This window comes from Xiphophorus hellerii, chromosome 5 (assembly GCF_003331165.1).
Source record: "Xiphophorus hellerii strain 12219 chromosome 5, Xiphophorus_hellerii-4.1, whole genome shotgun sequence".
In the NCBI taxonomy this organism is placed as follows: Eukaryota; Metazoa; Chordata; class Actinopteri; order Cyprinodontiformes; family Poeciliidae; genus Xiphophorus; species Xiphophorus hellerii.
The window spans coordinates 13415886-13429895 of NC_045676.1; the positions used below are offsets into that span (position 1 = coordinate 13415886).

A 14010-nucleotide genomic window follows, 5' to 3' on the forward strand; every position below is an offset into this window, starting at 1 on the left:
CTAAATGAAACGTGGATCTTTTCAAGCCTTTATTTCCTGTCAATTATAATGATTTTCCTCCTACAGAAAATGAAAATGTAATTGAAAATTAGAATTACATTACACATTTTTAATGCAGAAATGTGAGCTTAATGAAAATGGTGTTTGATTCCTGCTTAAAGGTTCTTGTTTTTAAACTATATTTTAAGCCTTATAAACAAATATCTTTGGAAGGCAAGTTCTAAATTTATTGAAAATGACAACATTTTTAATAATAAGCATCGTCTCACTTTCCTCAGTCAAGTCAGTGCTCACTATTCAACAATAAGACAGGGATACTGGGCAAAAAATGCATCATGGAAGCGTTTCAAGACCAAAACCACTGCTGACTAAAAATAACACACAAATGACACATTTGGCAAAAGAAATCAAAAACATCTTGGTTATCCTTCAATAAAATCTGCTGGACTGGTGAGACAAAAGTACACCCTGTTAAATCTGTTCTAAAACTAACATATCAGAATAACATGATTATCTGGGATTGCTTCAGGGCCTGTATGTCTTGTCACAATTGATCATTGATGGCCTTAATTTCAGCCAAATGTCCAACAGGGCCATGTTTGTTTAGACTGTTTCTCTTTTAGAAAACCATTTATATATTTTATATTAACTTAGACTGTATTTGTCTTGTACTGAGTTAGGTTAATGGTCTGAAACATTTAAGTGAGAATAACAACAAGAACAAAAAAAACTTTAATAGAGCAAATTCCAATACAAGGAATATTCTGAGAGCTCCTGCTCACTGGAATTGATTATATAATCAAATGGAAAGGACACGAATTGCCTCAAGGCTGCAACAAATGAATATTTTCATTGTTGACTGTTGATAAAACTGTGAGAACATACGAAATGCTAACCACAGCTGCTTCTCAGTGCATACTTTAACTGATATTCCATGTTTCTTTTAAAGAGGAGAGAGAAATGAGTCAAGGTGTTGTTGAAAATAAATGTGAAAATTAAGGGAAGAGGAATAGGCCGGTTGAGGGGAAGGCAAAACAGAAAGTCTGTAAGTGGACAAACAGACCACTCTACTCTCAAGTAGACACTTGTGGCAAAGAGCTGACAAACAGGGTGTCTGGATGTTCATGTTGAGCCCAGCCAACTTTGAGATTGAGCAGATGAAGCTTTGGTTTATAGAACGTAGCATTAGAAGACACGTTCAGTCAAACTTGTCCAATGCTAAGATTGTTTGTTGAGTACAACGTGTCTTCTAATTCAGGTCTCTGTGTGCAACTGAGATACAGTAGTTTCTTAACTTTTTAATAACATAGAACAGATAGTTTTATTATCTTCATAACAATGGCTGACTGGTTGTCAGAAACGTCCTTATTTTAGCTCATGTTGTTTTCTCTACAGTTTTGTTAATGAAGCAAACATTTAGACTAATGACATGGCTGTCACAAGGATAAAAACATACAGGCTTGATAATTTGTCATTCCTTCCGGCAGTGATGCCTAGTGTGTACCACATGGTTAGGCCCCCAGCACCCACAACAAAATCCCTTCAAATAAAAAATGCATTTCTCTGTCTGATGTGTATGTGCAGCCTCTAATATAGCCCAGCAATTTCAACAGCTCATGAAAAAAAGTAGTGACAAAATTATTTTGAGACATCCATAAAGAAGGAAGACCAGTAGTTGGGCTCTGTCAGAGGTGACAGGCAGAAAGAGATGGGTACTAGGACAGGAGATGTCCTCGTAAGAGCTGGCTTTTCAAGAGTTTCTTGAAGCTTGACAGACTTTTCTTGTAGTGCTCAGTCTTTTCACCATCACGCAATAAATAATACATGCAAAGAATCTGGATTTTCTTGAGTGTGTGTAGACACCGCTTGCCAAAAATCCCTTCATGACCAGAGTGGCTAGTCGTGATTAGTAGAGACATATCTCTAAAAATTGCAGTCGTGGTTTTAAATAGTATTGATTCAACAAAGGTGCATACAAATAAATTCCACAGACTTCAGGATTATATTTGTAAAAACAATTGAAAACCATTTGTAATTGTCCTTGACATCCTGATTTTGAAAGTATTAATATAACTTCAGTTGATGTGTTGGATTTCCAATTACAGAAACCTTAAGCATTCTCAGATGTTGTCGTCTCATAGTTAGAGAGGTGTTGGTTTGATTACATAAAAAAATTAACTGGCTTGAGCACACCTCATACCGAGACAAGATGCAGCAAGACCTGGCTCTCAGTCTGTAAAACTTATTTGTTGCTCAGGCATTTCATCCGACTGACATTCCTGGTGTGACTCAACCACTGCTTCTGCTTAGCTCATCTACTTCCTCCCTTTTGTTCCTCGGTTTGGTACACTGCCACTGTGGTGGTGTTAAATTGGACCAAAATAGGAAAAGCAGAAATGGCAGCCAGATGTTATTTTCTGATGGCACTCATTCATCTGTTCTAACTAATTTACAGGCTGTTTTTTATGTTTTTGCTGGTGTATCTTTGTTGCAGACCTTTTCTTTTCAACAGTTACGCCATTGTTTGTTATGCCAATTCAAATGCCAGCAGGCCAATAATCCTTAACTTTGTGTTAAAATGAGTATTGTTTACTTTTGCATCAATGGGTGTCACTCTTTACAGCTCCAACAAACCATTTACTGAAATATTGTTTTATATTTTTCTTTATGAGCTTTGTTTTAAGTAGGGAGATATAAGCTACATTTTTGTTGTTGTGAACAGAAAAATATCTATGGAGAGTGTTTAGTAGAAACAGTATATTGAAACCAAAAACAATCTGTTTCTAAATAGACGGTTATCAGCCTGTCCAGACAGTTATCAGCCTGCAAGATATTTGCACATAGTATACTACACAACATGCCAATGTTGATGTTCTCTGAATAACAACATAGCCATAACACATCTTGCACAATCCGACCTAGATTTATCTTCATTGTTCAGTCTCGGTCCACAACAAAGAAATCCATTCAGCAATGCTGTCTGAAGGAACTCCTGATCATGGAGACAGAGTTCAATCATCAGCTGTTCATAAAACCCAAAAGTTTCAGCACGTCACACTAATGTTTATATGTGGGCAGATAAGTGTGAGCTGGAAGTTCACACTTATCAGCGACCTGTTGGTTCCACTTTCTGTGTGTGTGTTTTACATCCTCAAATTTCCTTTGTGGTGCAGTTAGTCAGTAGTAGAGTGAAATAAAGTTTATAGATCTTAAAGACAGAGCAGGTTCTATTTTGAGCAAAGTCTGCTGCTCTCTTCACATGCAAAAACAGTACTACTATTAACTTATTAAAGGTTAAAATACAAAAATGTCTGGATGATGATGTGTTAAATATTCTGCTCTGCAATTTCTTATTCTGTATAAATCACATGTAGAACATGGGGAAACTAACATGAGCATGGGAAGCTTTTGTCAGATGAGGACCAAACACACTCCCAAGAAAGAACAAAGCCAGCTTTGTGATGAAACGTCTAATTTGGCTTCTCTTAATACAAGACAATCTTGCAAAAGCCCATTGATTCCAGGAAATCATAACCCTTTACAGTGGTAGGCAGGTTAGTGCACAGTGAGGTGAGGCAACAACATTACTGCCCCCTGCAGGTCAGTTTTGTGCTCAAATTGCAAAGCCCCCCCACTTTGACTTGTATGTTGTTTTTAGCAGCCAGATCATAAAGTCAGCTGCATTTGTAAAACCTCCACTCACAATTTGTGTACGTTTAATAATTCAGTCTAAAGTTTATAGTTTATTGCGGATATTTCAGGAAACTTTTGCTTATCCTCAACTGAATGAATATGTGTTCTTCTCTTCCATAGTCCCTACATTCAAATGCAATATACCTGAATTGTATTCGGTGAGTGTGTCATTAAGGTACTTTAGCTTTCTTTGTTTGTGTCTCTGTTTTAGGTCCCTGAGATCATCAGTACGTTGAGGCAGGCTGGCAAAAGCTCAGCACGCAACAATGACATCTGCCCTGACTCCATAAAGACGTCCACAAGTTCAGAAGGCAGTGATTCTTCAGAAACATGCCTCTCCTCAGCCTCTACTACATCAAACTCCACCGCTCCCACCTCTGCTGTGTCTCCAACAACGTTTGCTAAAAAGTTTGAGGTACTTTTCTGCGGCAGAGTGAGTGTTGCTCACAAGAAAGCCCCACCTGCTTTAATAGATGAGTGTATTGAGAAGTTCAGTCAGCTGCATGGCTCAGGGACAACAGATAAGGGAGGTGGAGGTTTGGTGGATGGGCTCAGGAGGGCGTTTACCTTCCCATCCTCTGGACTGGGAAATGGTTCTGTTCGGAACGGTACAGCAGGAAGCGCCACCACTGGGACGAGCTCTGCTCTGTTTAAGAGAGACTCCAGCTTCCCAAGCCTGCACCTCGATGAAAACGGCCTTTGTCCAGAAATTTCTAACAACAACACTACAGATTCGATCACCTGCTCGACGACGGTGCAGCCAACCAGCCTGCAGGAGAACCGGACCATGCTGTTTACGGTAATTTTATTCTATGAATAATCCCATAAAATCACACTCATTGAATATTGTTGATCATGGTGGATGCTTTGTGACTGCGACGGATCAATTATTGTTTCTCCACCTGTAAAATAAAATTAGGAAAAATGATTATTTCTAATATTTTAAAATTATTTTTAAAGCTTGCAATTATTAAGAAGAAGCTTTTTATTGTATGTTCCACAAAAGTCAGAAATTCTGACTAAAATGAATTTTATGTGTTCCTCGGTAGAAATAGTGGATAATATAGCTGAGGAAATAATGCACTCGCCTCTTGTTGATCTGTAATCCTAACAGAGCCACTTGTATTGGCTGTTTTAATTTTATAAGCACGGGAACAGAGAATCTGTTTCACCATTAGATTCAGCTGATTCATGTCTTTAGGTACTATAATTGCCAACATTAACAATATATAAATATATTTTCTGTCTATTTTCCAGGTTAATTAAAAATGTAGTTGTCATTACAAAATGTCTTTTGTAGAATAAATATGCGAATATATATTTTAAATGGCCTGTAATAAAAAACAACCAAACTAAAAAGAAGTGCAGCACATTCCCTTCACTGACTAAATAAGGTAATTTTCATTGAGCCAACTTAATATTAAAGAGGGAAAAAGAAACATATTTTTCCTATAGATTATATCAATGTTTGAATTTGGATTATTTGTTTTGAATGTGTCAGATTATGGACAGAAAACACAAAAGCTATTGTTGTAGTTCAAAACTGTTGATTGTGAAATTTTAAGACTTTAAATATCTCACAGTTTTAATGTTGCTGATGGAAAACCCCCCAACATATTTCTAGTTTTCCAAGTTGACTCCATACAAGTCATATGCTTGTAACACGTTTCTGAGAGGATTTTTGTAACATTTAAGAGTTTGGATTCTGTGAACTCAGTTTACGTGAACTTGATAGAAAATAAGTGGCAAAGAACAAAAACATGATAGAAAATAATATCGACTCAGCAGGAACAAATGCTGACTGGTGCTCAAATCTGCCAAAGCAACACTCCTCTGCCTGACCTTTACTTGCTTCCTCCGGTATTATGCTAGCATGGATTTTCCAGACTGTATTCCAGAGAGGAAATGGTCATCACTGGCAGAGGAATCATCGTAGTACTGCCCAGTTCAGCACATATCAGACTTCTTCTTATTGACATTCATGATTCACCCTGCTGCCGCCACAGCCTGATCTCATTGTGTGACGTCACTTTTTTGGCCCAGGTTTGAACAACCTGATCAAATTATTAAATTAGGAACAGTCTCAGTATGGGAATAAAGTTTAATAGAGAAGGAAACTGGAGGAGGAGGACAAACAATGTCATTAGAAAATTTAGCAAAAAATTTATTTTTTATTTTTACTTTTTGTCCCAAAAGTCACTGACTTAGGTCAGGCTCTAGAGTCCATATAGAACGATCTGTAGGGAGGTTTCTGCTCTTTAGATTCATGTGAATCGTGTGACAAATTGCCTTCTTATGTGACATCATGGAAAATTAAATGAAGTCAGCCAAGATGTCAGAGCGAGAACTGCAGAGCTCCACAAGTCTGCAGGCTCAATTTCCATATCTGTTAAGATCATTTTATAGTACTGTGAAAAATTATTTGCTTGCTACAGATTTCTTATATTTTCACTTTTTTTCACACTTGCATGTTTCAAATTATCAAATACATTTTAGCATCAGACAAAAATAACCTAAGCACAGTAAGTGCATTTAATCATATTTTAGGATTTTTTTGTACATTTTTTGATGCTCAATGGAAAAATTTTAAAAATGGCAAATTTATGGGTTTCCGACAAAAGTGAAAAGAACTTTGTGGTTGACCTGATAAATCAAAATTCTCATTGTGGTGATGAGGTTTTTTTTCTCATGATAAGTGATATGATAAATTCCCACCCTAGATGAAAGAACGTTGTATGAAAATATAGAAGCAACAGTTTCAGAAATGAGTCACAAAGATAAAGCTTGTGCTCAAAGTGGCTTAAGGTAAAAAAAAAAAACGTCAGTGTTTTGGAGAGGCCATGATTTCAGCACAGTTGGAAATGTGTGAGCACAGAAAGGTGTGCGTGTGTGAGAGAGTGTGAGGGAGTTTACTTGATAGAACTGTGAAGAGGAATAGACCAAAATTCCAGCTAGGTGTTGTGAAATGTTTATGGAAGGATACTAAAAAACATTTGGCCCAGGTGTTGAAGTCTAAAGGTTATCCTAACAAGTATATTTACACTTCTTCTCTCATTATTCTTGCATTTAGCTAATAGAAAAGTTTAGGGCTTTTCCCGAAAACCAGAAAAAGAGACAGATTTAATGTGTATACAGTGAACCCTCGTTTTTCGCGGGGGTTACGTTCCACAAAGAACCCGTGATAGGCGAAATCCACGAAGCAGTAACTTTTTTTTTTTTTTGCAATTATTATACAATGAAATACTCCATAATACATTGAAACCAAAGAACAAAACCTTTTTACAGGCCCAGACATTTGTTTAACAAATAAAAAGTACTGTATAAACTTTTTTTTTATTACAAATAACTACTGTACTGTAAAATAATAATTTTAATACGAACTGAAGGCGGATTCCCGTGCCCGAATTGCGGAGATCAGCACCGCCCCACTGCGACCTGAGTCATTGGATTAGAACGGGAGAAAATAAAAAATGATTATGAACAAAAACAAAACAAAGTACTGTAGGACAAAGTAAGTAGGGCAAATAGTGACTCACGTGTATTTCACTGCTCTTCTGACTGAGCCGCTGCATCCTGACTCCGCTCTGTAGCGTTTTTTTCTTCTAAAGCCCGCGGTGCAGGTGTGTTTTATTCGAGAGAAGAACATAGTTATCGGTAGTTGTTGTCGCTCTTTTTTCTTCTGCTCAAAAAGATTCTTATAAACCGACATGCCACCATCGATTATGTTAAATATGGCAAGCTGTTTTATGTACGTGTACATATTAAACCGCATCGTTGTTGACACACAGGTAGAGAAGAAGCGGAGAGACTGTTTAGCCAATCAGAATGCAGAACACAATGCACGATGCAAATCCGTGAAGCAGCGAGACCGTGAAAAGTGAACCGCGATATAGCGAGGGTTCACTGTACAGTGTACATATGTATATGTCTGGTTTCAACTCTTTACCATTTACACAATACCCCACTTATGCACACTAAAATATTTTTCTGTGTTTTTTCTTATTAGGTGGGCAAGTCCCAGATCTTCTTGGTCAGTCCAGACACTAAGAAAGTTGCCATAGAAAAGAGTTTCCGAGAAATCTCATTTTGCTCTCAGGTAAGAAGCAGAGTTTTTACCCAAATGTGCCACATTGGGTCTGGGTTTCATTTGAAATAAGTTTTGCTTCCATCTCTTTCCAGGGAATTCGTCATGTCGATCACTTTGGCTTCATTTGCAGAGAAATGGCAGAAGGCGGAAGCTGCCATTTTGTGTGCTATGTCTTCCAGTGCACTGATGAATCATTGGTAAGGAAGTCTTTATTTAGATCCTTCATTTCTGCTTTCTAACACAAATAATCAATCACCTTTGATAATATATCTTTTTTAGTTAGTTATGCAGTGACACATCATTCAGGGTTTCAAATATAGTTGTAAAATATATTGTTACACATTATCTGTACAGTATTTATTTTAATTTCACTTTTTTAGGCTAATTTCTGGTGGGGGTTTTTCTGTTCGCATCAACTAAACTCAGATCTTCCGTTTTCAGAAATGAATTGATTGAACACAATTATATTTTAATTAATCATTTGTCAAACGTATGGAAGAGTGTTATAAAGGTCGTCTGTGTTGATGTTGTAGGTGGATGAGATCATGTTGACTTTGAAGCAGGCGTTCTCTGTGGCTGCCCTACAGCAGAACGCAAAGACCCAGAGCCAGCAGTGTGACAGCTGCCCTGTTCAGCAGCTCCACAGGCTGTGTGAGAGAATAGAAGGTAGCAAATATGTATTTAAGCAATGTATTCAATTATATTTGATAGATACAAACCATGAAGAACCAAACATTTTAAATGCACAACAAATCTTAAATAAAAAGACGCTTTCTCATACCGTCTGTTTATTCTTTTGCAGGTTTGCACCCTTCCAAAACAAAGCTAGAGCTTCAGAAGCACTTGGCCACTTTAGACAATGATGAGCAGGCTTCAGTCTTTGAAAACACTATGGTAAGGTGTCTGTGAATCTGAAGGACATGTTGTAGCGAGAACACAAACCAGTCAGTCGGCAGGTTGTTTATCATGACTCAATCAAGTGTTTCCTCTTGTGGGGTTACACACACACACACACACACACACACACACACACACACACACACACACACACACACACACACACACACACACATCATACATTATTAGAATATTTCAGCCAACCAGTGCTGCGTGCTTACTAGCTTCAATTGATTTATGCTTTTAACTTTGAACTGTTTTTGGCTAAAAAATCATTGAAATTGTTTGATAACATCCGTTTCAACACAATTTTTAGTCTTTCCTGTGATTATGTCACATGTTTAACAGTAGCAGCAAGACAGGTTATAAGAGTTCAACTGTAGAGGAATGTGGATCCTCATTTCTCTGTGGCACAGCTGACATCTGCTGGTGATCTGGATGAACTACATCAAGAACTGCTCAATGGGATTGATACATTATAGGGCAGCAGAAGTATTCATACCAATTTGACTGTTTACACAATAAAACCACACAATGTAATGTTATAGACCAACACAAAGTGGTGCATAATTGTGAAATGGAAGAGAAGTTTTTTTTTTTTAAATGTGTGATATATTTCACTGATTTGTTATCAGCCACAATGAATCAAGACGAATCAAGATGAATTCTAATTTAGGTCTAGAGATTGACTTGGTCATTTTAAAATGTGAATATGCTTTGATGTACAACGCAGCATTGTAGCTCTGGCTGTTTGCTTAGTGTCAGTGTGCTGCTGGAAGGTGAAGCACCGCCCTCCATCTCTAGCCTTTTGTAACCTCTTAGAGGTTAACCGAATATTTTCTGTCTTTGATCGTATTTTTAAAATGGTGACCAAAAAATCTGAAGGTCATTTGTCATTTTGACAAATTGCAATTCACAAGCCAGACCACTTGGACATTTTCAACTTTGTACATTGTACACTACGTAGGTAACTAAATCAATCAGGAAAAGAAAAAATCCCATTTGGCCATTCTTTCCGAACTGGATACCTTACTCAATCATCCCAATATCCAGGAGCTGACGGCGTGTTGAAGAGTTAAGGGTCACAGTTTGGTGTAGCTGGACCACGAACGCACAAGCAGAACATGCAGCAGGATTTTCTTCCCTCTGAAGCGAGTGCTTGTGGGATCAAGCTCCTCGTTCAAGGAATCTGGCCGTCTTCTGATTATTTCACTTAGAGAAATATTCCCTGATTTCAAAACTTTGCCTGAAGTGGCGCTTGTAATTCCAGTCTCCGGTCTGGCAGCCGAATGTTGGTTCAGCCTCCAAAGCAAAAGTCCAAAACTTCAGGACAATAGCCTTGTCCAGCAACTCATGTCTTAGTATTTTTGTGGTTGTGTATTCCATTTTTCATTGGTAGATTGAACAATGCTTTTTAAGAGATGTAAAGCTTGGGGTATTATTTTATAACATAATCCTGTTTTAGACTCCTCCAATTTAAACGGATCCCTAACCTGTCTGCTGTGTTTCTTGCTCTTCGTGATGCTGCTTGTTCACTAATGTTCTCTAGCAACCATCTAAGCTGGATTTATTCTGATGTTAAATGACTTCTGAAGTCAAGTCTTTATCCTGGATTTTTTTTGTTGAGATATAAGAGAAAAGGGTTCTAATGCTTTCTGAATGCTTTAACCTTTTGGAACTGTGTATCATTTTCTGTGTGCTTTACAGTTATGCATTATTTTGTGCTGTATGCCATATAAAATCTCCAATAAGATGCAGAAATCTGTGTTTGCAATGTGATAATGTGAGGTTTAAATATCTGTATACATTGTAGTTGTGCTGGGGACCAAAAATAGAGAAAACACTCATCCATCTTGTATTTCTGCTTGTCAAGCAGAAATGGTTTCAGTCAGAATTGCCAAATAAACCACATGTTCTTGGTTAGCATGGTGCTTCTATCTTAGTATCAGTTACATGGTGATCATGTAAATATGTAACAAAAAACAGACTATTGCTTTAATCATCTTTTGCAAACCAAGCTGAAGGAAAAAAGGAAATGAATCCTGTTTTGATTTATATTTTCCCCATAACAATGTCATTGAATGTTCAGTGTTTTTTATTCCTGCTGTTTTACTCAGATCAAAAAACTCTGTTTAAATGTCTAAACTAAATACTTCCTATGGTTTATAAAACATTACTCTATGTAACTTTAAATCTGCATTTTGCTCTTGTGTGTTCAGCGGGCTCGTCCTAAGAGCGATCAGGAAGAAAATGAACTAGTGATGGCCTCCCTAAGGAATATGTATGAGGAAAAACAGAAAGGTCATCTGCACTCTTCTCTTGACAACAGCAAACAGGTATGACCTGCACACCTCCAAATTCATTTTCCTGATGTTATAAGCAGCATTTTGGATTGGTACAGTCCTAATTTGGACCTTCCTATTTTAACTGACCATGATGAGAGTTTGTTTTTTTCATGGTCCATGTTTGTTTGATCCACGCTGTGTGTGCAGGTCTCTGAAGATGCAGCTCCTGCACCTCAGGAGACACAACAGCAGAGCAGCAGTCGGCAGCGGCTGGAGCAGTTCAAGTCCAGAGCGAAGCGCTCTCTTACCGAGTCCTTAGAAGGCATCTGGAAGGTACTAAATTATATTCGGCCTCATTTAGAAAGCTGTTTTGGACAAGTATGCACTTATAATGTTTACTTTCCTAACAGATAATACATTTTAAGCTATAAACATGACCTTTTTTTTCTATATAAATGCTCTTTTACCATTTTAATAAACTTTAAAATAAAATTAATCAAAACTAGAAACAACCTCAGAGAAGCGTGGAAATCTTCATTGATCAGGAAACGCCTGATTGGTGCATCTACAATTTTTCTTCTAGTCTTCTGAATATAATCCAGAGTTTTGAAATAATGCTAAGGTGATGTTTGATCTTGTGATCTGTCTTATATGTGTTATTCTTATAAATGAGTGCATAAATTCATAATATGCCTTTAGAGATTCATAGCAGGTGTGAACTGATGAACGTAGTTAAAGTAATGTCTAGAACGTCTCATTTATGGTTTTTGTAGGGGAGCAACAAAGCCAAACCTCAGAGGGAGAACAGTCAGGGAAGTGAGAGCAGCTCTTCTTCTGGTGCTATCAACAGTAGCAGAGGTCAGCCGTGCTTCGAGGACCCCATAACTCCCTCACCTCATCTACGACCCACCAGCCCTCTCAGGTAAACCCACATGAAAGTTAAAGTTTGGTCATTTGTAATGTTTATTACATGTAGTTTGATGCATTTTGCTCATATGTGTGAACTAACTTCTATTTGCTACTTGGTGATTATCTTAAACAATTTTTTAGCTTCATATGCTTACTAAAACATATGAAAGCTAACGTTAGTGTCCATGCCATCTATTTATCTCTGCCGCCTTTCCTTGTCATCTTCTCAGAGGCCACAACTCCACTGGAGACTTGAAGCTTCTTGACTCGTCTATTCCTCTGACTTCGTCGTCCTCCTCTCTACCTGGGGATCCCGAGCCGCAGGGCTTCCGCCGACGGGCCAGCACCTTCAGTCATTCCCCCACCCCGTCGTCAGTGCTCGAGGACTCCCCCCTATACATGCAGACTCATTCACCACAGGAACTGAGTGCAGCTACGAAGCCCAAGCTCGTGCGACACTACTCTGTGAGCACAGACAATCCTCACCAAAGCAAGTAAGAAGTTCATATTTTTATATAGAAACCATAAATATGTGTAAAAGAAACTTAAAGAAGGCGCCCAGCTTTAAAGATGGCCATAAATTGGTATTAGCCAGGAAAAACCTGAACAACTAAGGTAAGCATTGCAAAACCAGCTGGCTAAGTATGCATCAATCTGTCCATTTTGTTTTGTTTTGGTTTCTTTTACTGCTCTTTGGAAGCACGATAAGCAGAGATTAGAATTTGTTTGGAATTTGTTCAGCCAACTAGACTTGTTCTTCAGCATTGTTTTGGTTTATCTATACACTGTGTCAAACTAAACTTAATGACCTTAGGTTTAACAGCAACAATTAGATTTTGATATTATTAGGAAGTGGGATAATTAAGTGTTTAATACATCTCCAAGTTTCCTCTTTCTAAGAATGAAGACGTCTGCAATTTTCTTTGACGGTACTCCTCAACTATGAGATACAAAAGCTAAAAAATTTCAGAAAATCAAATTGAATGATTTGTAAAGGGTGCGTCAAATATTTCTTTTCTCCACTGTATCTGAGTATAGGGCAGGCATAACACGACCTCTTGACTTTAGTCATCAGCTGCACCTTTTTTCCCCCTGAAACTGCTGCTAACTCATTTCCTCTTTTCTTTTTTACTTGTAAAACCTGCTTGAAGATATATCACACTAACAAAGCAACTGCACAACATTTCACCTCTTCCTTTTTTTTCTGTGGTGTAGAGTCAATGGGCCACGACTTCCTAGTCCTTCAGAGCAGGAAGTTTCTAGGCTCAATCTCAAAACTGTTCAAATTTTCTCAGTTAACATATCTTTACTGGGACAGTAATTAGTGTAAAACCTGGCTTGAAGTTAGTATACTACAATTTAGTAACATGTAGTATACTAAATTGCAGAACTGAAATTTTCAGTTTATAATATTTTACTATCAGAATGTCATTAGATTGCATATTTGGTATATTTAGATGTTTTCAGTACTGACAAAAAAAAATATTTAAAATTTTTAATATAAATTACCAAAATAACAGAAGAAACTGTTTCATGTCCACTTCATTGTATTCTGATGTTTTATAAATTACAAGATAATTTCTAAAACTGAAATATATTTGCTGTAAAAGTTAATCATCATTATACTTCAACTATCATATGTTTGAGGTTTATATTGGCAGTACAGTATAAATATATTTTAAATAAATTGTAGTATCTACATTTTTTTAAGTATCTTGCATCACATTTTGATTTCCTAATAAACTTTGAACTTGATGTCCAGTCTGTTTGCATTACAACACATTTACAAATTGGAAATCGTCTTTATGTATTCTATGAAATGGGATTACCCTAAATGTTTGATTACTTATTCTTACTTACATAAATATTAAAACAAACTGTTTATCAGAAGTAGGTTTGAAACTCTTCATATCATCTTCCTTTTTCCAAATTCTAAATTTTTTTTCTGTTAAGTTAAAAGGCCCGAAGTCTATGACTCTCTTCTGTTTTATTCCTTCTTTATTTGCACCAATTTTCAGAAATCTCCCAACCGACTCCACCCTTCCTCCTCTTCCTCCCTTTCCTTCATGCCATTCTCCTCTTCTCCTCCATCATCCTTCCTCACCTTCTGCTGGAGCCCGTTTCAATAAAAGAAGGTGA

General features: G+C 37.3%; 1 protein-coding gene across 4 annotated transcripts in view; it reads left to right on the forward strand.

The window, feature by feature from the left end:
• Positions 1-14010, forward strand: part of tbc1d1 (TBC1 (tre-2/USP6, BUB2, cdc16) domain family, member 1) — a 53914-nt gene that overhangs the window by 15436 nt on the left and 24468 nt on the right. For 3 of the 4 annotated variants that reach the window (XM_032563729.1, XM_032563730.1, XM_032563732.1), the window contains 10 exons: positions 3905-4492; positions 7700-7789; positions 7873-7977; positions 8314-8446; positions 8583-8674; positions 10897-11013; positions 11170-11295; positions 11736-11884; positions 12102-12365; positions 13890-14006. In XM_032563729.1, the coding sequence (XP_032419620.1) occupies positions 3905-4492; positions 7700-7789; positions 7873-7977; positions 8314-8446; positions 8583-8674; positions 10897-11013; positions 11170-11295; positions 11736-11884; positions 12102-12365; positions 13890-14006 (1781 nt within the window). The remainder of the gene's footprint in view (positions 1-3904; positions 4493-7699; positions 7790-7872; positions 7978-8313; positions 8447-8582; positions 8675-10896; positions 11014-11169; positions 11296-11735; positions 11885-12101; positions 12366-13889; positions 14007-14010) is intronic. The other variant, XM_032563731.1, reaches the window with a different exon arrangement.